Genomic DNA, 25,242 nt, shown 5'->3' on the forward strand with positions numbered 1-25,242 from the left:
GTCAGCCTGGCCAGATCACAGGGGAGGGGGAGGTGTGATGGCAGGAGGGTTCCTTGGGGGCTGCTTGGGCAGTGAGCTACCATCACCCCACTCCCACCTGCTAGCACTGGGAATGGGACTGCCCTATTGCTGGCATGGGACCCTAGAGCAGCTGCTGGGGTGGGGGGTGATCACCAGAGAGTCTGAATTCATTGGAGCTTCTCTCTTCCCCTTTGTCAATCTTGTTCCCCTGCTCTAGTTCTCCCCAGCCCCCATCCTTGCGTGTGAACCTGGCTGGGGCTGGAATTAGGGAAAGGCAGCCAGGTAGTGGGAGGGAGTTAAGGTGGGGGAGGGGGTTGTGCCCTGGGGAAGGGGGTTGGGGTGGGGGTGCCAGGTAGTGGGAGGGAGTTCTGAGTGGGGGAGGGGGTTCTGAGTGGGGGTTGGGGTGCAGGAGGAGGTTCCGACCAGGGGTTGGGGTGGGGCTGTGGGGTCTGGGAGGGAGTTAGGGTGCAGGAGGAGGTTCCGACCAGGGGTTGGGGAGGGGCTGTGGGGTCTGGGAGGGAGTTAGGGTGCAGGAGGAGGTTCTGACCAGGGGTTGGGGAGGGGCTGTGGGGTCTGGGAGGGAGTTAGGGTGCAGGACGGGGTTCCGACCTGGGGCAGGGGGTTCGGCGTGCGGGCTCCAGCCGGGCGGCACTTACTTTAGGCAGCTCCCGGTTAGCGGCACAGCGGGGCTAAGGCAGGCTCCCTGCCTGCCCTGGCTCCGCGCTGCTCCTGGAAGTGGTTGGCATGTCTGGCCCCTAGGCGGAGAGGCCAGGTGGCTCTGCATGGCGCATGTTGCCAGCGCCTGCGGGCATTGCCCCCGCAGCTCCCATTGGCGGTGGTTCCTGGCCGATGGGAGCTGCAGAGCCCACACTGGGGGTGAGGACAGCACACGGAGCTTCCCGGATCCCCCTGCACCTAGGGGCCTGACGTGGCGGCTGCTTCCTGGGAGCTGTGCGGAGCCAGGGCAGGCAAGGAGCCTGCCTTCGCCCTGCTGCCCCGCCAACTGGACTTTTAGCAGCCCTGTCAGCAGTGCTGAGCGGAGCCGCCAGGGTCCCTTTTCGACCAGGCGTTCTAGTCAAAAACCGGACACCTGGCAACCCTACCCCAGATCAGTGGCCGCTTTTGAACTGGAACGTAGGACTCTGCCCTGGATTGGCCCTCAGAGGAGCTGCCTGTGAGCGAGAGAGAGCCAGGGCAAGCGCCCCTTCCCGAGTCCTGGGGTGGGGGCAGCCTTCACCCTACATCTGTGCCTGCAGGTCAGTGGGGCACGTGGCTCGGCCAGCATTATCCCTACTGAGGACAGTGTGCCCCAAAGCCCTGGGATGGTGGTGCTGCCCAGGCCCAGTGCATCCCACATGGGGCTCACAGAAGAAGAGGCTGGTGTCCCATGTGCCCAATGGGGGCGGAGGGTCTGACTCCAGGGCTTCGCTCTGGCTGTGGGGGCTGGTTTGGGTTTGCCAGGATCCCCCTGCCCCCAAAGCTGCGTGCATGGGGGGAGGGATGGGGCTGGCGCTGCCCTTTGGCTCTGTGCCCTGGGCCAGCTTTCATCCTCTGGCCCATGGCCGGCAGCCTGGGAGAGCCAGGATACTGCTGTGGGGGTCCAGGGAGGTTGTTGGGATTCTGCCCTAGAGCAAGTCCTGCCCACAGAAACCTTCTCTAATCCTCAGGCCCTGCCACCCCCTTCTGATCCCTGCAACCCCAGGAAACCTCCCTCTGATCCTGGCACCCTGTCCCTCATCCCGGAAACCCCCCTCTAATCCCCGTACCCTGCTCCATTGCCCTTCCCTTTCCCCGGACGTGTGTGTGGAGCAGTGTGTGTGGAGCAGGCTGGTTTCTCCTGCAGCCCTCTGAGAGGGGCCATCTCCAATGGCGGCTGATGCCCTTCGGGCCCTCGGGTTGGGGAGGAGCCAAGCTGCCCTTCTCGCTTGGCCCCAGTTTCAGGCCCCTGCCCCCCACTTCCCTACAAGGCAGAGAAGGGTGAACACTGGGTTGTTGCTCCCCCAGTGCCCTGCAGTGCGCTGGGCTGGGGCCAGCCTGGTCCAGAGCCTTGGGCTCCTATGACGTGCTGGGCTCTGGGGGATCTGCAGGGCCCGGAGGGGGCTGGACCCCCTCCAGGGGGTGAGACTAAAACCTTCGTTGTGGCCTGCCCTTGGCACGGGACCCTGGGCGGCTCTGCCCGTCTGCACGGGTGGGCTCGGAGGGGCTGCCTGCGTCAGGGGCCTGCAGCAGTCAGACACTGATCCCTGGCACAGGGCAGGCTGGCACCCGGGCCCCCGTCCTGCCGCACCTGCCCCGGGCCCCCGTCCTGCCCTGCTCAGGTGGGCATTGGAAGGGGCTTTGGGGCTGGCAGGGCGAGTTCAGCGGTTGCTCCTGCAGGCCGATCCGTGCCACAGCCCGGGGGCAGAGGACGGCGGGGGTGGAGCGATGTGGTGCCCGGGACCGGCAGGGCTTATCTCCTGCCTGAGCGGGTCTGTCCCTTGGCCAGTTCAAACTCCACCGGCGCCGTGGCACCTTGCCCCCCAGGGAGCTAGGGGGAGGGGCGGGATTCCAGGATTCTGCTCGTTGGGGGTGGGGGTGTGTGCGTGGTCCCTCCCCACGCTGCCAAGAGAGAGCGAAAGCAGCGTCACGCTGCACCCGCTCTGCGGTATCGCCCCACCCATGGTCAGGGGACAGGGTCCCCTCTCGGTGTCCCCGGTTCTTGGAGGATGGGCCCAGTCTCTGTGCCCCGCCCCCAGCCCAAACTGGCCTTGTGACTCCAGTTGCCCTGCGCGGAGGGGGCGCTGTCCTGGCACGGTGCCCGTCCCCCGGCCTTGCTGAGGGCATGGCCGGGGCTCGGGAAGTGGCATCCCTGAGCCCAGCTGTTGCCAGAGCCCTTTGGGACAGGGCATGAAGGCTGTGGGTGGGGGAGCTGATACCTTCCCTTGTCACCCCCAAACTTTGCCCTCCAGGGGAATTTCCCCAGACTTTCTGCGAGGGGTGTCCCCCAGCCCCTAGCACAGACCCTCCATCCCAGGGCAGAGGGCGTCTCAGCCAGGCCTGGGGGAGCCCTCGCAACTGGTGATACGGCCCTTCCAGACATCTGGGGGCTCTGATCAGCTGCACCCCTCACCCCACCATTAACCCTGTCACTGCCATGCAGCCCCCTGGCTCCCTGGTGGACATGGTTTAAAGCAGGCCTGGCACTCCAGCCCAAAGGACAGGGGTGCCCAACTGCACCCAGGTGGCTGGAGGGGTGTGGGGGAGGGGCATTGCACCTCCATTGCCCCCTCAGGGTGAGGGCCAAGGGTATCTGTGTGGGGAGGGAACTGGCATGAGGGGGCCCTGGGGGCTGGGCAGAGGCACCCAGTGCTGGGCTGGCAGGGAGGGGTGTGGAGGGATGGCTGGTAGGGGGGCGGTCTGGGGGAGGGTAGGTAGGTCACTGGAATGGCCTCTGGGGATAGGAAGAGCCGGGGGGAGGAGCTGCTGGGGGCTGGGCTCCTGGGAGCTGAATCTCCCCACCTCACCTGTTGATATCTGAGCAGGGCCCCAGGCGCTCCCCCCCTCCCCCCCCACGAGTGCCCCACTGACTGCTCCAGCTGTCGGCTGTGGGGCTAGCCTGACAGTTGGGCTGGGATGGCTCCAGCCGGGCCAAGGGACAAGCCAGACCTGACTCCTCGTGGCATGTGGCTGGCAGCAGATCCCCTGCCGGGGGGCAGGGAGGGGAGGGCAGCAGTGGGTCGGGCAAGGGGGTGCCCAGAAGGGGTTCACCTACCGGGGCTGATGGTCACCAGGCAGCTCCAGGCTGTAACAGCCCCGACCCCCGGCCAGGTGGTCCTTGGGTGGGTGGGTCCCAGCACAGACCCCCTGGGATGGACGTGGTGCAAAGAGCCAACTCAGCTAGCCCTGACTGGCAGAAAGGCTGGGTACAGGCTGGCCCATGGAGCCTGGGTGCCCCTCTCCCTCCAGGTATGGCAATTGGAGATGAGTTCCCTGCTGCCCCGCCCCCGGAGTTGCGCCCACCCCCGGGCACAGGACAAGGCCCCAACAGTGGGGCTGCCCCTCCACAGCGCTGGATCCCAGTGACCACCACAGCCAGCTGCAGGGACGGGCTCGCAGCGACTAGCCCCACAGGCAAGAGGGCACCGTGGCTCCGTGCATGGGACAAGCATAGGAACCCGCTCAGCCCTCCTGGGGGAGGCAGGGCTATCCTCCACTAGACGGGGAAACTGAGATAGAGATTGGGCAGGGCCTGTGTCTCAGAGGGCAGGTGCTGGGCACTTGTGAATGTCGGCCCCTATAAGGGGTCTCAGCTCATGCACCCAGCCCCCCAAAAAACAGCACACACAGAATGACTGGAATCCAGTGGCCCAAGGCTGCGTGTCCCAGGGTGCTAGGGCAGGGATCCATGCCCCCGGCGCCCGGGCACCGCCAGAGCCACCCTGCAGGGCTCCCACCCAGAGGGCAAGCCCTGGGCATTCACCCGCTCAGCTGGGCAAACTCGCCCCCCTGCCATGAGTAGCTGAGGGAGCGCAGGGTGTGCGTCTCCTCTCCAACAGCCGAAGGGCGTCGCGTGGGCTGGGGCAGGCCAGACCCCAAGTGTTATCTGGGTTCGACGGACGCCTGCCCCAGCCCATTGGCCCCCAGCTCCGCTCCAGCCCCCCCGGGGGGGAGGGATGGAGGTGGGCAGTGGGAGTGGCTGGGGGAGCTGCCGGGAGTGCGGCAGGGGCGGGCTGGGGAGACCCAGCTCTTTACATTTCCTGAGCCGGCCGGGGCTGCCCCCGCCAGGCAGCTGCTCCTGGAAAGGTCACGCAGCGGCTCGGGCTGCACACAGAGCGAGGCGACGCCCTCCCAGCTGCCCGCCGCAGCTCTGCCACAGGCTCCGGGGAGTGTGCGCTGGCGGGAGGGAGCCCCTGGGAGCCGAGGAGAGTGCCAGGCCCCCAGCGAGGTGAGTGCCAGCCCGAATGGGCAGCCCCTTGCGCTCTGTGCTCCCAGGGCTGCCTGGACCCGGGGCAGGGCACCAGCCTTTGGGTCCTTTGGGTGGCTGATGCCCAGCAGCGCCCCCTGCAGCCTGGCATCGAGGGAGCAGCTCCCATGGAGCTTTGCTTTATGCCCCGCTGCTCCCCCAGCCCAGCCCAGCACGCTCCCTCCAGGGCTACCTGGGCTGGGGCAGCTGCCAGGGCAGGGCAGCAAGGGGCGCTGGCTGGTCAGGTCACAGCCCCTTGCAGCGGGGAGAGCAGGGCTGTTCACTGGAGCTCACCCGCGGGTGGAACCACCCAGGCCAGGCAGCCCTTCTCCGTTGTCCTGCTGTGACTATCCCAGGCGGCGGGGCTCCCCGTCCCCAAGATTGTGCCCCCAGGGCTGTGCCCGACACCCGTGTTCCTTGGCTCAGTGTCATCCCACTGCTTTCGATTTACCCCCTGGCTCCCCCTTCCATGGTCCCCTCCCCTGGTCCCACGCCTCCGGGGCAAGGCCTGGCGGGACACAACCTCGTGGCTCCAAGCCCCAATGCTTCGGGCGGCTCAGCTCTGGACATCCTGCCCTGTGCCAGTGGTGTCTGGTACGGCACGGCCCAACACCAGCTCTGCGTGCGGCACCTGGGGGCGCCGGGGCAGGAGGCCCCTGGGTCTGCAGTCCCAAATCACCCTGGGCAACCGCATCCACATCCCACTGCAACCTCCTGCCTGAGTCATTCGGGGGCTGGGGATTGGGCTCTTCCCAGTCCAGAGCAATCGCTGCGTTTCCAGCCGCGGTGCTGGGCCCTGCCCCATGTCCCGTCTCCCCCAGCCGCGGTGCTGGGCCCCGCCCCGTCCCATGTCCCCTGCACTAGTTCTCCGTCCTTGCTGCGTGTCCAGCTGCGGTGCTGGTCCCTGACCCATGTCCCCTGCACTAGTTCTCCGTCCTTGCTGCGTGTCCAGCCACGGTGCTGGGCCCTGCCCCTTGTCCCCTGCGCTAGTTCTCCGTCCTTGTGGGGTTTGCAGCTCGCCACAGGTCATGTCATCTGGGCAGCGTCATTACTGGTGATTGCACCAGTTGGGGGGCGGAGGAGGAGGGTCTGTTTATTCGGAGCGGGGTGGGGAGCGACTGCCCGCTCTGCGGGTGCTCCAGGCTGGTGCTGACGGAGCCAGTCTGGAAAGGGACTGGGAGTCTCAACAGCTGGTGATTGAGAAGGTGGGGCTGGGACCTGCAGCCCTGGCAGGAGGCCCAAGGCAGGAGGGGCCCGGCACCCCCCATGCAGCCTATCAGGTCCCACCAGGCCGGCACAGCCTCCGGCTGGGCTCAGCTCACATGGACTGATAATCAGTCAGGTCCAGGTGGGTGTGTCAGCAGGGCCCTGCCGTGCCACTTCTCCGTTAACCCGCCCAGTGCTGGAACCTGGGGAGGAGGGCGGCATAACCTCCTTCTCCCTGAATCTTCCTGCTTGGCTGGGAAGTGGGGCCAGGGGGCACCTAGATTGGGCACACCCCTGCCCTGACCTATTTCTGGAATCCCCTCCGGTTCTGGGACGTTACCTTGAGCCTCTTCCTCACTGAGGGCCGGTGCCTTCGCCTGGCTGGGGCAACCAGAGTCTGATGGACCCAAGCAGGAGGGGGATTGCGGGCTAAGCCCTGGCAGGTGGCAGTGCCCTGGGTGCAAACGGTGCAAACTCACCCAGACTCTGAGTCACCCTGAGCAGCTGGGGCAGGGGGAGCTTGGGAGGTGCCGAACTCACCCTGCTCTAGAGAGGGAACTTGCCGTACAGACTCCATGGAGCCGGGGGTTGTAACTGGACGAGCCAACTTCTGCCAGGGTGGCCTAAACCGGCTCAGCGGCTTCTGTGCACCTGGCTGAAGTTCAAGGGCTTCTCCATGGTCATTAGCATCGCGTCACCGCACAGGAACCTGGGCTGGTCCCAAGGGACACGCCCCGGCCCCTGGCAGAGCCACGGGGCCGGGAGCTGGCTGAGAACCCCCAAGGCCACCCAAGAGCCACATGCTGGAAATGGCGCTCAGGCCTCCTGCCTGCCTGGGCTCGAACCAGCGACTTGGCTGGATACCTGTGTATGTGGCAGGGCGGGAACGTGGAGCCGATATCAAGAGACATCCTAACAAAGCACAGCTGCGGGCTTTGGGGACCCGGCCGAGCATGACAGCAGGAGAATTGGGGCTGGCCCCAATGCCCCAGTGCAGCGTGAGGGGCCGCTGTGCTGCAGGGAGCAGGGTGGGGCTCAGTAGAGGCGTTCTCTCACAGTCAGTGCGGACCCTAATACCCAATAAGCAGCAGGGGGCGCTGTGCTGCCAGAAGACTCACTAGGGGGCACTCTCCCCTGGCAGGCAGTATTGGCCCCAATGGCCCAGCCCCGCACTAGGGGGCGCTGTGCTGCAGGAGGTGCCATCTTTTGAATGAAGCCTACGACCGAGGTCCTGCCCGCTTGGTGGCCATTAAAGATCCCAGGGTACGTTTGCAGGCGTAGAGGAGTTACCCCCGTGTCCTGGCCAAATCCCAGTGGCCATGATTCCACTGCATCCCCTTTAATTTCAGCTGGGCACAGGATTCTTCTTCACTTCCTCTCCTAAAGCGCTCTGTGCTGTTACTGCTCGCTGGGACGGCTGCTGCGCTCCACCCCAGCAGTGGCTGCAGGAATCCCTCAAGGGTCGGCGCTTGTAAATCAGTGTATTAATCACCTTGGGATCCTCGCGGTGTGACTGTGCCCCCTGGCCCAAGTGTCCTTCCCCTGGCTCCCTGGGCTGGGGGCCGGTCCCCTCACCACCCAGAGGCCTTCTTGCCAGCGCTAATGGGGGCGGGGGGTTACAAGGCTCAGCTCTGCCTGGTGCCAGACTTCTGCCTGTTGGCTCTGCCCACTGGCGCTTTTCCCCTCACCAGCCTCCTGGCAAGACCCAGAGACACCCCTCCCGATGCCCCTTTGCTGGGTTAAATAGCCATGGGAGGAGAACTCGAGCCGGGGGGCCAGCGGGAGAAGGGAGATGGAAACGGACCGGAGAGCTGCACAGAGGCTGCTGAAGGCAGTGCAGAGGGGCAGCGGGTGAGGGCGTTACAGGGTGGCTGCTCCAGACAGGAGGCGCTGCAGTGGAGGGGACATTCTCCTGCACAGAGAGCTTGGCGTTCGGGGACCCGGCCATGTATAAGCTGCAGTAATAGCTTTCGGCTACGCGGGAGCCCTGCAGGAATGATCAGAGCAGCAGACTGGCAGCCAGGATGCCCTATTCCTGGCTCTGCCATTGGCTCACTGGGTGACCTTGGGCAAGTCATGGCCCCTCTCTGTGCCTCAGTTTCCCCATTGGCAAATGGGGCCCACCCTGCTCTCCCAAGGGGACTGCGAGGTGTCAAGCACGTTGATATTCCTGGAGGGGAGTCGGTCTGCTTGTGCTGTAGGGACCCAGGGACTGATCCAAAACCAACCTGCCTCAGAGCTTGGCAGCGGCAGAGGGGAGAGCGCCCCCTACTGAGTCACCTGCCCTGTTCCCCTCAGCACAGCGCCCCCTTGTGCCGGGCAGGGGCATTGGGGTAGGGGCACTCTGCCCTTGCAGTTAGCGCTGTCCCCAGTGCCCCAGCAGAGTTTCATGTGGCTATGGGATTGCGCTTCACTCCCTGTCCCAATCTGCTGTGCCGTATTTCTGCTGAACGACTGCCATGCTCCACCCCAGAAATGGCTGCATTTCAGTGGTGGGGGAAGGGAGCCCCGTACACAACCTGCAAAGCAGAGCACACTGGGATGACAGTCTCCCCAACGAGGCTCAGAACTGGGGAGAGAATGGCTCAGCTGCTGCCTGACACCAGCTTCCAGCCCCTCAGCGCCCAGGGGACTCGGGCCCCACAGTCCCAACCCAGGCTGGCTGGCTGACTGGCCCAGGCAAGATTTCACTGGGCCCAGCCCATTTGGATTGGGCAAGAATCAGCCAGAGCCGTTGCCCCAAACTGAACCCCAGAGCTCTTGAGGGCTGTAAAATCCCCAGCCCGTTTGCTGATGGCTGAGCCAGGGAGACCCTGCCCCCGCTCAGCGGATCCCCGCGGCGGTGGGGTGGGGGGCCCTTCTCGCGCTAACCTGAGATGCCGAAGAGCTGGTTCGGATTGTTTCCAGCTCACCCGGCTGAATTGAAAACTCCGGCTCCTCCGCCCCAACCTCTGCCCACTTCTGAAATTCCCCCGTGAGCACCACGGCCTTGGATCATACCGGCCCCCGGCCAGCACTGTGAAACCAGTTCCTTGCTGCACAGCGGGCCCCTCACCCCACTCCCTGTGGCCCTGGCTGGTCCGGCTCCACGCCGCTCTGCCTGCCAAGGTGTCCCCTTCACTCCACAGTGAGGTGGTGCCGTGCTTGAGGGGCAGTGAAGGCCATTGTGCCACACTGTCTGCATCCCTGCTCCCATCGCCCTATTCTGGGGAGGAGCGGCCTCCCATGGGTGGATCGCAGGCCGCTGGGTGGCTCCGTGCCCAGAGCTGGGTGCAGTTGACGTTCTCCAGCCGGCCCTGTGATCACCTCAAGCGGGGATGGTGGACTTGAGCATGCCTGAGCACCCATTACCCTAGGTCAGCCTGCGAAGGCTGGGCCCGGGGCCTCTGGCTGGCTTTGGGAGAGCCCAGCTGGTTGCCCAGCTCAGAGAGGGTCAATGCCCGTGAGATTCAGGAGTTATCAGTGGGTCCCTGTTCTAGGCTTTTCCCCTCCCACGGCTATTATTAATTCCTGAAATGCTTTAAAAACTCCACCTATTGACAGGAAAGCTCCTGCATCGTTAACGGATCGCGTGGGTGAGCTGGAACACTCAGTAACAATCGGTCTCTCACCTTCTATGGAGGGGTCTCAAAGTGCTTTACCAAGGTGGGTGAGCACTGTAACAAACTGTTCTACTGTGTGCCATATGCACTATACTGCCAACAGACAATGGAGATTCTCCTCTACACCAAGTGGCATGAGCCAGTGCTTTCAGGACTGGATAATCTGAGCTGCCTATGCAGGATGGCACCAGGTCCTGGGTGGTCACTCACAGATACTATCCCCATGTTACAGAAGGAGAAACTGAGGCACAAAGAGATTTATCTGACTCAACCAAGCTCACAGAGCAAGTCAGGGATCAAACCCAGGTGTCTGGGTTCCCAGCCCCACCCCCTGCCTGCGAGACGAGGCTGCCTCCCCGGATCAGTCCACTTGAATTGTTTAACCTGCCGGGACCCAAGCTCAGCTGGGTTCTACAGTTGGTGACATCGTTAACGCCCGATACTTGGGAGACAGCCCAGCCAGTCTCGGGCTCAGGCAGGTGAGTGGTGACTTGCAGCGTGTTCCCGTAGGTGGCTGGAGGGGTGTTGTTAGGGCAGCAGAACGTGATGGCTTCTGTCCCGGCTGGGCCACTGACTCACTGTGCGACCATGGGCAAGTCCCTTCCCCTCTCCAGGGTTTGGGGGAAGGGTGGGGCCATGAACCACCCACCCTTCTCAGGTGGTTCCCAGAGGCTGGGACCTATGGCTGGTGGGTATGTGTCACCCCTGCCCCTGGCTGCAGTGAGGCGGCCCACATAAGAACCCAGGCAGATCATCTGAACTGTTCAAGTGTGTCTCATAAGCTCTATACTGCTGCAGCTAAGGGAGAGTCTCCTTTACCCCAAGTGATCCAGGCCTAGTGGCAGAAGGTGCCTGGTTTTCTCTCCCTGCTGCTGGGCATTAAGCCTGGGTTGGCCAAGGAGGCAGGTCCCATTTGGGGGGGTCACTTTGCCCCAAGATTCTCTGCCTTGAAAGGTGAGGAGAAAGGGGGGACCTGGCCTCACCCTCTTCCCAGCACTGGCTGTGGGGAGTGGGGGGGCTGTTGACCCATCCAGGAACGGCCCAGAGGGGTGACGTACTGCCAAGCACCGAGTTCCCCACCCTGCCGCACCAGAGAACTGTGATCAGCAGTGACTCAGAGACGAGAGCGCCCCCTGCTGAGCCTCCCAGCCCACTCCCTGCAGCGCTGGCTCAGAGGGGAGCGCACCCCCTACTCCCTGCAGTGAGTGGCTCCGTGGGCTGGTGCGTTCAGCGGACCCGTTCCCCGGTTTGCCGCCTCATGTGCGGAGGGAGTTGTGCTCCAGGCCTGGCCTGGTGGACACAGTGACCTGGGCTCCGCTGGGTGGGTGAGGCTGTAACATCGCTCAGCGCCCCTGCCCGCTCCCCAGCCTGATACCCCCTGAGCAGGCTGTGGTGAGAGGAGCCCTCTTCCTTGGCCCCTTTGGGCAGCCCCACAGGTGTTACCGGGCACATCCCAGCGTCCCAGCCCGCGGGCCTGTAGAAAGGCCTCTGGGGTGTATGTGTCTACAGTGTGCTCCACTGCCCTCTACTGGATGGAATCAGAACCACTTGACTGTGTGTCCTAGGCCCCGTACCACCTGTGGCTGGTGGCGATTCTCCTTTAGCTCCAGTTGCGGGAGCCTGGTGGCAGGGAGCCTGGGCACCGTTCTGAGTGGTGGCACCGTGACAACCACGACAGCCACTGGCAAGATACAGGGGCCTCCGGCTCTGTTCCGGACGCCCCAGGCCCATCGTTAGCCATCCAGCCTAGCCCTGCCGAGCCCCGGCAGCCCCCCGGGCCAGGAGCGCGGGAAGGGGGAGATAAAAAGCCCAATTTCCCTCCTGGAGCCTGGTGAAAAACACTGTGGGGGGCTGAGCGGGGGGGGGGGGTGAGGGCTTTCTGCCATTGTGCCAAATGGGCTCCAGTCCTGGCAGGCTCCCAGGGCCTCCCGCGTCCCTTTCACTCTCTTTTCTTCTCCCTCCCAGGCCTGTGTCTCTTTCAGCACCGGGCTGTCTCCTCCCCCCCCGCCCCCCGCCCCCCTTTCTGCCCCTTCTGCCCCGTATTAAAGAGCTTCTGAGCAGCTGGCTCCAGCTCTGCGCCTGGGAACCCGGGGCGCCTCCCGAGCAGCTGGGTCGGTGCTCGCGTCCCGCGGGGGGTCACGCCTGGCTGCGGAGCGGGAGGGAGCAAGACAAGGACCAAGTCCCTGGAGGCTCCGGGGTGGGGTGGTGGGAGGGAACTGGGCCAGGGAAGAGGGGAGGGAGCAAGACAAGGACCAAGTCCCTGGAGGCTCCGGGGTGGGGTGGTGGGAGGGAACTGGGCCAGGGAAGAGGGGAGGGAGCAAGACAAGGACCAAGTCCCTGGAGGCTGCAGGGGGGCGGGGGGTGGGAAGAGCCAGAGCCCTTCCCCCGGTCAGTTTCCTTCCCTCCCTCCCCGGGCACCTGCCGCCCCCATCCCTCCCCAGCCCTGGTCCGCGGCTCCCCCTCGACCCCCAGCTCCAGGGACGTCCCCCCGCCAGCCCCCCGCTCCTCCCGGGCGGCTCCCGCGGCATGAAGGCGCTGCAGGCTGCCGGGGCTGCGCGGGTGGCAGCGGCTGCGCTCAGCCGGGCACCCCCGGGGGCCCCGAGCCCCGGGCGCCCCGGCGCCCCGCTGCCGCCCCCGGCTCTCAGCTCCCTCCCCTCCTTGCCTTGCAGAGCCCGGGCGGATCTGGCCAGGATGGCGGAGAACGGGCTGCGGGACAAGGTGCTGAGCCTGGACTCCATGAACCCGTGGGTGAAGCGGGTGGAGTACGCGGTGCGGGGCCCCATCCTGGCCCGCGCGGTGGAGCTGGAGGAGAAGCTGAGGCAGGTAAGGGGCAGAGCCGCCCCCTGGATCGCTCGGCTGGGGCCTCAGCCCGTGCCCGCCCCGGCTGTCCGGGCTGGTTGGGTCGCCAGCCCCCCGGGGCAGGGGCCCGCTGTGCTGTTTGTACAGCGCCTGGCACTGTGCGGCCGCCCGCTCTCAGGGGGCCCTGGGGCGCTGCCGGAATAGCCACAGTGTTGTTAGACCCCCTCCGCGGGCAAGGCGGGCATCACCATGGGCAGCTTCTCTCAGCAGTGCCCACTGGGCCCCCTGGCCACCCTGTGCCCCCCAGTGCCTGGACACCTGTCCCCCTGCCCCCCCAGTGCCTGAGCACCCTGCCCCCTGGCCTTCCAGTGCATGGGCACTTTGCCCCATGCCCCAAGTGCCTGAGCCCCTTCGTGGGCCCTGCATGAGCCCTCCCTGGGTCCGATCCTGAGCAATGCCCCCCAGCTCCTCTTGAAGCCCATGGGAAGCATCTCCTGGGCATGGACCCTGCGTTCCTCTGAGAGCACAGCGCCAGGCTCCTCTGACAGCCGCCCTCCAGTCATCGCATCCCTGGCACCCAGGAGGGCGCCCAGCTGCTGATTTCTTCACTGCGTGCTGGGAAGCCCAAGGTCTTGAGCAAAGCCCTGGACGTTGCCTGTGAATTAGCTGCACTTAGTGCCCTCAGCCCAGAGCCCTGTGCAGACTCTGTGGGTGCTTTTCCCGGGAGCCCGCCAGCACTGCGGAAACGCAGCCACTTCTGGGGTGGAAAGGGGCAGCGCGCAGCAGGGCCAGGCAGCAGGCCGGGAAGGGAAGACAAACTCCACGTGGAACTGCAGAGGCGCGGGGGCAGGGGGTGGCCGGGTGATACTCCAGACACCGAGGAGCTGATGGGCAGGAGAGAGACTGCTCACACTGGCAGGCCTCAGTTCTGGGGCTGGGACATCCTCTCCCAAGGGGATGGAGCGGGAGCCCAGTGCCTGCCACACTGACAGATCCTGCCAGACCCCAGGGACTGCCACACTGGCCGTGCCCTCATCCGGCGCCCTGTCTGGTTCTGCCTGGTCAGGCCACCCCACCAGCTGGAAGGTGAGGCAGGGGCGGGGCCAGTCACCAGGGTTACACTTGCACCTAGGCTTGTACTCTGCACACCTGGGCACAGGTGTCTCCCTGGCCTGACATGGGTGGCTCATTTACATAACCTGGCTCCAATCCCTGTGTCACTCTTCCCCTCTCCTCCCTCTGTCCCCATGCCAGGACCCAGGGGGAGGCAGGAGGCTCCCAGAGGGAGGTGATCCAGGGCTGGGAGCTCCCATCTCTGGCACTGGCTGGGTCCGGGGGGTAGCTCTGTGCAGGGGGCTCAGCGAGGTGCTGTCCATGCCCGCTAGGGCTGGGCTGCGTCTCACTGTCCTGGTGAACATGCTAGTGGTGGCGATGTGCGTGCAACCACGTGGCTCGGGGGGATCCAGTAAGGGTTAATGGGTGGGCAGGTTACAGCCCAGGCAGGCTCCATGCCGCCTTGCCAGGGATGGCCACTCCCTCACACTGAAGGGCGGGGGGGACGTCCCTCCTGCCCTGACAGCCACTGACAGCCGCAAGCTCTGGGCCCTTCCTGCCCGTTCCTGGCACTGTCTGGTCTGGCAGGTGCAGGCAGGCTCCAGGACAGGGGCTTTGACAGCCTCGCTCACCCTGGCACAGGGTGTCAGACCCGGCAGCAGTGACCATCCTGCCAGCATGGCCTAACACAAGCGGCTGGCCAGGGCCGGGAGCGGCCGACAGCCCAGTCAGGGCGCAGGGGGTGCAGTGGCCCTGGCCAAAGAGAGGCTCCAGGTCTGTGTGTAATCCCTGCGCTGGCTGAGACCTGTAGCTGCAGAAAAACCAACCTGCACACGGAGCCAATCTGTGGGCACTTAGGGCTCCAGGATACCCCGGGGCTGCGTGCATGGGCACCTGCAATAACTCATAAACAGCCGGGTTGGGATTTGAATCCTCTTGTTCCAAAAACCCAGGCCCTGCCACTTGAGCTAGAGGAGAATCTCCTTGAGCTGTGAGCAGTACAGGGCCTATGACACAGAGCTGGGCAGTGCTGAGTCCATGCAGGAGAGGGCAGTGGTGTGTGGGTGTGGTCTCACCAGCCAGGCCTCCCCTCCCCTCCCAACAGGCTGTGGCTGTCCCCTGCCCAGTGACTGCTGCATGCTATGAAGTGCCAGGGGGGCAGAGGTTGTGCCCTTTGTAGTTAGCAGTGGGAGCAGGCTGGGTATGCCCCTGGCTGGGAGGGTTCCTCTGGCACCAGCAGGTTATGCTTTCCCAGGCCTCATGGCATGGTGCCACCTTGCCAGCTGCTTTGGCTGCCTCTCCTGCAGCTTGCGGTCAAAGGAGCCTGTCTCGCTGCCAGCCTCTGACCAACCACCACAAGGGATGGCCCAGTCCCCTGCACGGCCCCCATGCCCGCCCTGGATTACATCCAGCTGGCTTGGCATGTGTCACGTCCCCACCACGTAGCCCACGTCCCCAGGTCCATGCCATTGCTCTGCACACACACGCGGGGTCCCTCGTCCCTGCACGGGCTCTGGGCTCAGTCCCCTGGGGGCCCCAGATGGGGGTGGGGGAGACAGCCTGTCCCATCCCAGCACCTGGGACACTGTGGGGCCCGCTCTCCCTGGGGGTGCCTGGGCCTTGGGAGGGGCAGCACAGGGCAGAGGGCGTCATGAACGGAGCTGAGAAAGGCCTGCCCTGCCTGGGGTCCTGGGGATGGGCAAGCATCCCTGGGGCGTGGGGCGTGGGCTTGGGACAGGCAGGCCAAGCCCAGAGCCACTCGGCTCCTTGCAGCTCGTGTGCCCTGCCAGGGCCGGGCGCTGCCCTGGTTCTTGGCCCCTGATGGCCAACCGGGGCAGCGCAGGGCATTCCCGTGCCGGGCTGACTGTGTGTATCCCTTGTGCAATGCCTGGCGCTGGGGGTTTACCCGCACAGGTCAGGGCAGGCATGTGGTGAGGGGCAAAGTCCCTGGGGGCGGGGTGGGGGCACTTTCCCCAGCTGATCCTGGAGCCAAGTGCAGCGTCCCAGGCTCAGGGTGACGCAGGAATTCTTGCTTCCGAGACGCGTCATCCCGAGGGCAGTGACCTCCCTGCCTGCGTGGGTGCTCCAGGCTGGGCATGCAGCCAGGCCTGGGACGCCCCGGCCCCGCCCACAGGAGGCGCTGTGGGGAGCGGGGGCAGGAGTACCGGTGCTGGAGCCTGGCTGGCAGGGACCCAGCAGCTCTGCTCCGGCCTGGCACTGTGGGGTGGGCGTGACGGCTGCGGGGCAAGTCGAGGGCTGCAAGGCAGGTGCGGCAGGAATCCGCCAGCCGGGAGCCTCAATCAGAGCCCCTCACTGCGGAGCTGCACTGGGCAGCGGGACGTGCTCACCCCCCACAACCACAGCCCACTTAGGGACACCAAGGCCCCAGGGTGGCGCTAGGGGGCGCTGTGCTGCACGGCAGGGGGCGCTCTTCCCGCTGGATGCAGGCTGGGTATCATAGCTGGGGGACAGGGGCAGCTTTCCCAGGGTTGGCTCCGTTCTCCCTCCTCCCTCTCTGCTCCCACAGGGTGTGAAGAAGCCTTTCACAGAGGTGATTAAAGCCAACATTGGCGATGCCCATGCCATGGGCCAGCACCCCATCACCTTCCTGCGCCAGGTACAGCAGGGCTCTGCCACCGCTGGGAGCGGGAAATGTGGGGGGGAAAGGGGGCGACCCCCCCTCCGATCTGAGTTTGGGGGACAGGCCTTGGGCTGGGCCCCTGCCGCTCTGCGGGTGGGGGTGGGGGTGGGGAGGGAGCTGGAAAGAGCCTGTGCCGAGTTTGGGGGTGGGCTATAAAACCCAGCCAGTGTGGCTAGTACCCCTCTGCCTTTGTGCAGGGGACACTGAGGCACAGGGAGGGAAGGGTTGTGTCTGAGATGGCTCATGGCACCAGTTGTGGAGCCAGCAATAGAAGCCAGGAGTTCTGGCACCCAGCCCCTCCCCTGCCCCTGGCTCTAACCACTGGCCAGAACTGCTGGGCCATTAGACCAGAGCAAGGGGGCACAGGACACAGACAGTGGGGATGAAAGGGCTCAGGAGCCTGTGGAACTCACTGCTGCAGGAGCTTGGTAACTCCGGGCATGGGCTAGATGCTGACAGCCCTGAACTGAGACGCTGCCAAGTCAGGACTTGAGGCTCCTCCCTGCAGCCCCATCACACAGAGCTGGGGGCCCTGCTGGTCCCCAAGTTCCCTGTCAGCCAGGCTGCTAGGCAGGGAGGGCTCCTGGGGTGGGGGCAGCTGCGTGGCTGTGGGGTGGAACATGGAGCAGTCTTGAGGCTTTGTGCCCTGCAGGTCAGTGCCTTGTGCCTGTACCCCGAGCTGCTGAGCGAACCCCTCTTCCCTGACGATGCCAAGCAGAGGGCACGCAGACTGCTGGCAGCATGCGGAGGGCAGAGCATCGGTGAGTACCCCCCCCCGGGAACTCAGCCTGCTGCCCATTGCCCCCCCGCCAGGAACCCAGCCTGCTGCCCCCCGCAGGAACCCAGCCTGCCACCCCCCCAGGAACTCAGACTGCTGCCCCCACCCCAGGAACCCAGCCTGCTGCCCGTTGCCCCCCTCGGGAACCCAGCCTGCTGCCCCCCGCCACCCAGGAACTCAGACTACTGCCTGCTGCCCCCGGGAACCCAGCCTCCTGCCCACTCTGCCCCAGTCCAGTGTGCTGCCCAGCCCAGCTTGCAGCCCCCTCCCCAATATGCTCCCCACCCCCTCAGGCCCAGGGCGCTTCCAGGCCCCCACCCAGCCACAGCAGAGTCACACGTGACCCATACCAGACCTGCAGGGGCGCGTCCAGAGCCACATGGGACATCTGCTTGGCTAAGGGCCCAGGCCCAGCTGCTCTGGGCACACAGTGCCCACAGGCGAGGGCTGGCACGGCCTGGTAGCCTTGCTGGTACCCTCGAGGGTGCCACATACAGAAGAGCAGGACCCTGGAATGTGTTAAAATCTCTGTGTAATCTACTGGGTGGCTTCTGGGGGAGATGAGTTTGGGGGGCTCCGGCTGATACCCCAAATCCCCTGTCCCCGAGAGGGGCCCCTCCGGGGCGGCCAGGTGTCCCAGAGATGCTGTCCCTGTTCCCTGCATGGCTGACAGCATCTCTCCAACCGGGAGCACTAACCCCCGTGATGTAGCCCCCCCCTAGCCGGGCCCCAAGGGCAGCACCCCCTGGAGCCTCCTCTGCTCACCAGCACCCCGCAGCGTCTGCTACCCCAGGCCCTAGCTCGGGTCTCTCCCCCGCCAGGTGCCTACACTGCCAGCCCTGGCATCGAGATCATCCGCCAGGACGTGGCACGGTACATCGAGAGGCGGGACGGGGGCATCCCCGCCAACCCGGACAACATCTTCCTGTCGACCGGTGCCAGTGATGCCGTCATGGTAGGGTGTCCCATCCCCCCCAGCAATGGGCACACGCGGGGGGCTGCAGGCTGGGACTGAGGGGTATCGATAGAGCTGGGTTGGGGGGGAGTCCAGGAATGTGGGTCGGGAGTGAGGGGCACCAGCAGAGCTGGCGGGGGGGGGAGCGCCAGGCTGGGCTAGCAGGGGGCCGCGGGTCGGGAGTCGGGGGCACCGGCAGAGCTTGGGGGAGGTCTCTGCTCCCCCTGGGATCTTTACTCTCTCCCGTTCCTGAGCTCTCGGTGCCCCCGTGCCCGGGGAAGAGTTGGTCTCTCGCTCTGCTGCCTGGTTGCTGATGCCCCTGGAGCTCCCAGGACCCCTCCCCCCGAGCCCCTCCCGTCCCGCTCTGGGCCCTGGGCCACCCCTGTTGGCTTTACCTTCAGGGCAGCACCCAGGGGGCTGGGACCCAGCTCTTATGCCAGCGTTGCCTGGGTGCTTGGGCAGCCTCACAAAGGGCCCTTTGTGCCATGCTGGGCACAGCCCTGGCAGATTGGCAGCCACAGGCCTGCTGGGAACTCACAGGCTGGGATAGTGGGGTGGGGGGAGGGATGACAGAGGGGGGCAAGAAGGGTATGGGGAGGCTGCCTCCAGGTAACCTCTGCGAGGAGCAATGGGGGGCAGGCATCTGACCCAGTCCTGCACCCCTGTCCCTGGGGGTGGGGGGTGCTCCAGGGCCGTGTGAAGTGGTCCAGTGGGCACTGCCCAGAGCATCAGTGGCCCTTTGGTCCCAGCCCCCAGGGCCCTGCTGCTCCTCAGGGGGAGCCCTGACCCAGACCCATTGCCACACCCTCGTGCCCCTCTGCCCCCCTGCGCTGCGGCCCCGGTGGACCCCTGGCCCCTGCCCGCCCTGTGCTGCCCCTGCCCATCCCTCCCTCTCTCCCCAGACCATGCTGAAGCTGCTGGTGTCGGGGGAGGGCCGGTCGCGGACGGGCGTGATGATCCCCATCCCCCAGTACCCGCTGTACTCAGCTGGCATCGCCGAGCTCAACGCCGTGCAGATCAACTACTACCTGGACGAGGAGCACTGCTGGGCGCTGGACGTCGGGGAGCTGCGGCGGGCCCTGTGCCAGGCCCGCAATCACTGCCAGCCCCGGGTGCTGTGCATCATCAACCCTGGGAACCCCACGGGTACCGCCGGGCGGGCAGGGAGGGGAATGGGACAGGGGCCTTTCTCCCCCAGGGGGCGTCGGCTCTGATCCAGCCGCAGGGCAGGGACTGCCAGGCTCAGTGGGGCCCGGGGGATCTCCAGAGGTGCCCAGCCAGCACCTGTCACCAGCCCTTCACTCTTTAGCTGGCTCTTTTAACAAAGCTCCAGCTTCCCCCTCACCAGCCAGGGGGCCGGGTACTGAGAGGTCAGCGCAGGGGGGCCAGGTCCAGGTAGCAGCTGAGCCCCGCAGCCAGGGTCAAGCAGAGGCAGGGTGGACTAGGGGTTACAGCTGGGCACGGGAAGCCAGGACTCCTGGGTTCTATCCCAGCACTGCCAGACTCTGTATGACCTTGGGCCCGTCTCATCCTCCCCCTGCCCCGACGCGTCAGTTCCTGGCTGTAACACGGAGGCGACCCTGAGCCACCTGCCAAGGGCCCGTGCTGGGAATTAGTGCTTGTGAAGGGCTTTGAGATCCACGGGTGGGCAGAGGAAAGGGGCAAGGTGACCCAGTGTCTGGGGCCCTGGCACCATGACTTGGGTGCCATCCAGGCAGAGTGAGGGGCAATGGAGCGAACAGTCCAGCCCAGTGCTGTGCCCGCCTCCTGGCCTGTGCCCCCAGTGCTGGGGGGGACGGTGTGGGGGGCAGCAGGTCTATGGGGCCCTGTATAGAGCTGTCCCCCAGTGCCAGGGTGGGTGAGGGAGGCCTAGGGGGCAGGAGATCGAGGCTGCTGTGGGGCTCTGTGTGGAGCTGTCCCCCAGTGCCAGGGTGGGTGAGGGCAGCGTGGGAGGGCAGGAGGTGCTGGCTGGTGCGGGGCCTCCATGTCCCCCCTGATGGGCTTATCCTGTGCCCACAGGCCAGGTCCAGAGCCGGAAATGCATTGAGGATGTCATCAAATTTGCGTGGGAGGAGCAGCTCTTCCTGATGGCCGACGAGGTGAGGGCAAGAGCTGGCTCCTAGCCCCGACTGCCCCACGGCCAGGCTCCCTGTCCTGGGGTGTGGTTATCTCGGGGGCAGGGGCGAGTGTCTCTTTTGGGGAGCCAGCCCGGTGCCCCCCCACCAGAGGGGTGGGCAGAGCTCCGGGACTGCCCATGCCCAGAGGAGTGGGCTGGGCTGTAGGGTCCCGTGGCCAGGTGGGTGTTGGCCCTGGCGTGGCCTGTAGGGTTGGCCGTATTCCTGGAGGTTTCATGATCACACAACGTCATCTTAATTAAAGATTCATCTTTGACTCCTGGAGACACCAGGACAATCCTGGAGGGTTGGCACCCCTAGGCCTGCCTGTGGGCCCGGCGGGTGCCCTGACCCCCCTCTTCCCCCCCACAGGTCTATCAGGACAACGTCTATGCCGAGGGCTCCGAGTTCCACTCCTTCAAGAAGGTCCTTTTTGAGCTGGGCCCCACATACTCGAGCGTGGTGGAGCTGGCCTCCTTCCACTCCATCTCCAAGGGCTTCATGGGAGAGTGAGTGGCCCCTGCCCGCCCCTGGGCTGCCCCACGCCCCGAGGGCAGCCTGCCCAGTGCCCGGGGCTTGGGGCAGAGCACGGCTGGCGGGAGCAGGGAGCGGGCAGCCCACTGAGTCAGCTGCTCAGGCCCTGCCCGGGACCCCCCGTCCACCCTTCGGGGCAGTTCTGACCCGGAGCTGAGCCCAGCCGAGCTGCTCACAGCAGCCCAACACCCCCCACGGCTTGTGTGTCGCGGAAGCATGCCATGCCGGGCAGCACCGAGCCGTGCCCCTTTGCCCTGGGGTCCCAGAGACCTCGCCCCGCAGGGGGCACCCCCAAGGGGCAGGAGGGACACAGCCCCCAGGGCATTGAGGGGCGAGGTAGGGACTCATGGGGTGCCTGTGGGGGGAGCAACAAGTGATCCCTCCCAGTAGTGGGAAGCCTTGCCCCAAACCCCAGGGGTCCCAGAGGGATGGAGGACAGGCCCTGCCCCCAAGAGTCTCAGAGGGAGGGAGAGCCAGGCCCTACCCCGCAAGGGTCCCAGAGGGACGGGATAGCCAGGCCCTGCACCCCAGGGGTTCCAGAGGGAGGGGGGAGCCAGGCTCTGCACCCCAGGGGTCCCAGAGGGAGGGGAGCCAGGCCCCATGTCTCGCCCTCTCGTCCCCCAGGTGCGGGTTCCGCAGCGGGTACATGGAGGTGGTGAACCTGGATCCGGCGGTGCAGCAGCAGCTCTCCAAGCTGGTGTCAGTGCGGCTGTGCCCGCCCGTGCCCGGCCAGGTGCTGCTGGACGTTGTCATGAACCCACCGAAGCCTGGCGAGCCCTCGTACCAGAGCTTCATCCAGGTAAGTGCGGGGGGCTCACAGCCAAGGCCCTGATCCCGGCCACCAGCCCCAGCCCCTCCCTGAGGGGCACCCCCCACCAACCCCATGGGCATCTTACCCCATAGCCACCAGCTGCCCCCTGCACCAGCCCCAGGGAAGGCCCCATCCCCCCCCTCCACCACCCCCATGGGCCTCTCACCCTGACCCCCAGGCCCTGCTATACCCAAGTGCCTGTCCCCACTTCCCCCTGCCTGCAGCCCCTCCCTTCTCCCCCACGGCAGCCCCCTGCCACTCAGCGCTGTGGGTCTCTCTCTCGGCTCCCAGGAGAAGCAGGCAGTGCTGAGCGACCTGGCCCACAAAGCGCAGCTGACCCAGGAGATCTTCAGCCAAGTGCCCGGGATCCGCTGTAACCCCGTGCAGGGCGCCATGTACTCCTTCCCCAGGATCCAGATCCCAGCCAGGGCGGTTCAGGAGGCCCAGGTGAGAGCTGGGCACGGAGCAGCCTGGTGGGCGGGGGTGGGGGAGCAGGGCCTATTTGCCAGGTGTCCGGTTTTCGACCAAGGGACCCTGGTGGCTCCGGTCAGCACCGCTGTGTGGGCTGTTAAAAGTCCAGTCGGCAGCGCAGCGCGGCTACGGCAGCTCCCTGCCTGCCCCGGCTCCACGCGGCCCCGGAAGCAGCGGCCTGTTCCCCCTCCGGCTCCTAGGCGCAGGGGCAGCCAGGGGGCTCCAGGTGCTGCCCCCTCCCCACGCGCAGTTCCCAGCCATGGGAGCTGCGGGGGCAGCGCCGGCAGATGGGGCATCGCGCGGCAGGTGCCGGAGAGGGGACGTGCTGCTTCCGTGAGCTGCCTCGGGTAAGTGCCACCCGGGGCCCGCGCCCCTCACCCCCTCCCACGCACCAACTCCCTGCCCCAGCCCTGACCCCCGCCCACCTTCCAAACCCCCCAGCCAGAGCCTGCACCCCCTCCTCCACCCCAAACCCCTGCCTCAGCCGGGAGCCCCCTCCCACACTCCGAACCCCTCGGCTCCACCCTCCAGCCTGGAGCCCCCTCCTGCTCTCCAAACGGCTCATCCCCAGCACCATCCCAGAGCCTGCACCCCCCAGATGGAGTCCTCTGCCCCTCCCGCATCCCAACCCACTGACTCAGCCCGGAGCCCCCCTCCCATACTCCGAACCCCCCAGCCTGGAGCCCCCTCCTGCTCTCCAAACCCCTCATCCCTAGCCCCACCCCAGAGCCTGCACCCCCCAGATGGAGTCCTCTGCCCCTCCCGCATCCCAACCCACTGACTCAGCCCGGAGCCCCCTCCCACACCCTGAACTCCTCATTTCTGGCCCCACCCCAGAGCCCGCACCCCTTCCCACATCCCAACCCCCTGAGCCAGCCCAATGAAAATGAGTGAGCGAGTGAGGGTGGGGAGGGTGAGCGACCCGGAGGGGGAGGGGGGAATATGGAGTGAACAGGGGCGGGACCTCGGGGAAGGGGCGTGGCAGGGGCGTGGCCTCGGAGGAGGGAGGGGGCTTAGGGTGTTCAGTTTTGTGTGAGTAGAAAGTTGGCAACCCTCACAGGGCCAGGGGAGAGCCGGGCACGGAGCAGCCTCGGGGATGGGGTTGGGGGAGCCGAGCACGGAGCAGGCATCTCTGCTCCCCTCCCATCTCCCCTAAGCCCAGCCCTTGCTCCTCCCCAGGCCCGGGGCTTTGCCCCAGACATGTTCTTCTGCCTCCAGCTGCTGGAGGAGACGGGCATCTGCGTGGTGCCAGGAAGCGGCTTTGGGCAGCGAGAGGGCACCTATCACTTCAGGTAAGGGTCCCCCTGGCCACGCTCCGCACCCGGGTCCCCTGGGAAGGGCTGGCAATGTGGAGCTGGGAGAGACCCGGCAGTCTGCACCCCTGCCCGAATCCTGACACCCACCCCCTCCGCCCGACTCCCACAGCTGCTCACACCCCCAGTCCTACCTGCCATCCTTCTGCCCCTTAATCCTGACCCACAGCCCTGCCCCCTCGGGAGGTCTCTGACTCCCGCTTTCTCTTGTGCCCGCTTGTGCCCAGCTGTGCAGGGTGATGGGGAGGTGTTAACGGGAGCGGGCGGGTGCTGGCAGGATGGGCTCAGCCAGGTGCCCGGGGCTGAGGGGATCTCTCTGCCCACAGAATGACCATCCTGCCGCCTGCGGAGAAGCTCCAGATCCTGCTGAAGAAACTCAGCCAGTTCTATGCCAAGTTCACCCAGGAATATTCCTAAGGTGCTGCCCGGGGCAGCCGCCCGCTCTGCCCTGCCTGTCCATCCAGCGCCCGCCGGGGGCTGGGGCAGCTTCTCCCTCTGGCCGTGGGACTGGCCCGCCCTGCCCCCGTGGCCCAGCTGGCTGAATTCCACTAGCCCCGTGCAGCCTGCTGGGCACTGCTGGATCAGGTGCCCTGGCATCTGGGCAGGCCCTGGCATCGCCAGTCAGTGGGACCTGCGGCTGGGCTCCGGCAGCACCCTCTGTGGTGCACCCCCATGCTCCTTCTCACGCACGTCCCCTGGCCAGGCTGTATCAACAGCACTGCTCCTGCCCCCTGGTCGGTGCCAAGCCCCAGGTGCCCACCAGCTCCTCCCCACCCACATAGTGCCTTGAGCCATCTCGTCCTGAAGTGCCTTGTTCCCCCACCTCCTCTGCTGGCCCCCGTGCCCGGCGAGGGGGCAGCCCCATGGCTCTGTCTGCCCCACAGGCCAGGCCAGCAGGGCTCCCTGCGCCACCCCCTTCCCTGGGCTACAGCGGGTCGGACAGAGCCACCCAGGGACCCAGGCTGGGCACACGGTGCCTGCCCAGGTGGAGAGCTGCCTGCCGGGGGCATGGACAGCTGCAGCCCACGGAGGGACGTGCCCAGCCCAGGAGGGTCTAAGTGTCCCTATTTGAGCCTGCGGGGCTTTGCTCGCCCCCGCCCAGCTCGTCCCCAGGGCCTCCCTGCGCCCGGGTCCTGGGCAGAGACGCGGCCGGGGGCTGCGCGAGGGCCTGGCCTGGAGCCCCCAGAGCAGCAATAAACAGTTAATGACTGAACAAGGGCTGCCATGCTGTGTATGGGGGGTGGGCGGTCATGGCTCTGGAGGGGGGGCCCACGCTGGGACACACGGCCACCCCAATCCTTGCCAGTGTACGGCCCCGCAGGAGTGAGCGCCACCTGCTGGCCACGCTGCTGGCTGCCCCACCACCAGCCGGGCGCCGGCAGGCAGGTGGCAGTGGTGTGGCTCTGCCCCCGTCTTGCCGCCCCACTGTGGGTCTCTGCAGCCCCCTTGTAGCTGAAGGATGAAGAGCAACAGCTATACTAAGCAGGAACCTGCCCACATGCTGCAGCCAGCCCTTGCCAGGCCCGAGGGGCCTGCTGTGTCTGGGTGTGGGGCTGGCCGGGGTGGGCGCAGTGATGCTGGGGAGCTCGCCAGCTTTCACCCCTGTTTTGTGCTCAGTGTAGCTGGGCCCTGGAGCCACAGGGCCGGGCTGCAGGGAACGGGCGGGACTCAGCATCCCATGGAGAGCGAGCCGGGTCCCCCGGTTCTCCCGTGGGGAGGTGGGCACAGCTGGGGGCAGGGGAGACATCCCATGGGGCAGAGGACAGGAGCTCGAGAAAGGAGGAGGCCGGGGAGGGAGGTGCGTCCCTGGGGATGGAGTCAGCTCTCTGCCCCACTTAGTGCCATGGTTGATACAGGGGCAGGACATGGGGCTGGGGGTTAAGCTCAGGGGTCAGCCCCCGGTCATGTGTCCTGTCCCCCGCACCTGCCCCACTCAAGACTGGCGCCTGCAGGATGCCCCGCCGGACTCCCAACAGCAGCGAGAGCACGGGAGGGCACCGTC

At 66.2% G+C, this 25,242-nt stretch overlaps 1 protein-coding gene across 5 annotated transcripts; it reads left to right on the forward strand.

Annotated features, from left to right (window-relative positions):
* The first annotated feature begins 4,745 nt into the window (after positions 1-4,745).
* On the forward strand, positions 4,746-24,456 carry GPT (glutamic--pyruvic transaminase). Of its 5 annotated transcripts, none has more exons than XM_084621003.1 (13): positions 4,746-4,945; positions 9,713-9,814; positions 12,441-12,594; positions 16,151-16,240; positions 16,917-17,025; positions 17,864-17,997; positions 18,900-19,143; positions 20,017-20,096; positions 20,484-20,620; positions 21,270-21,444; positions 21,748-21,903; positions 23,107-23,219; positions 23,567-24,456. In XM_084621003.1, the coding sequence occupies exons 2-13, from the start codon at positions 9,786-9,788 to the stop codon at positions 23,655-23,657; spliced, it is 1,512 nt and encodes a 503-aa protein (XP_084477129.1). In that variant the 5' UTR covers positions 4,746-4,945; positions 9,713-9,785; the 3' UTR covers positions 23,658-24,456. The 5 variants fall into 5 exon arrangements, with proteins under 5 accessions (XP_084477129.1, XP_084477131.1, XP_084477130.1 ...); XM_084621005.1 differs by lacking the exon at positions 9,713-9,814 and adding an exon at positions 10,004-10,250; XM_084621004.1 differs by lacking the exon at positions 9,713-9,814.
* Positions 24,457-25,242: the final 786 nt, after the last annotated feature.

This window comes from Lepidochelys olivacea, assembly GCF_965140295.1.
Source record: "Lepidochelys olivacea isolate rLepOli2 genome assembly, chromosome: 2".
NCBI lineage: Eukaryota > Metazoa > Chordata > Testudines > Cheloniidae > Lepidochelys > Lepidochelys olivacea.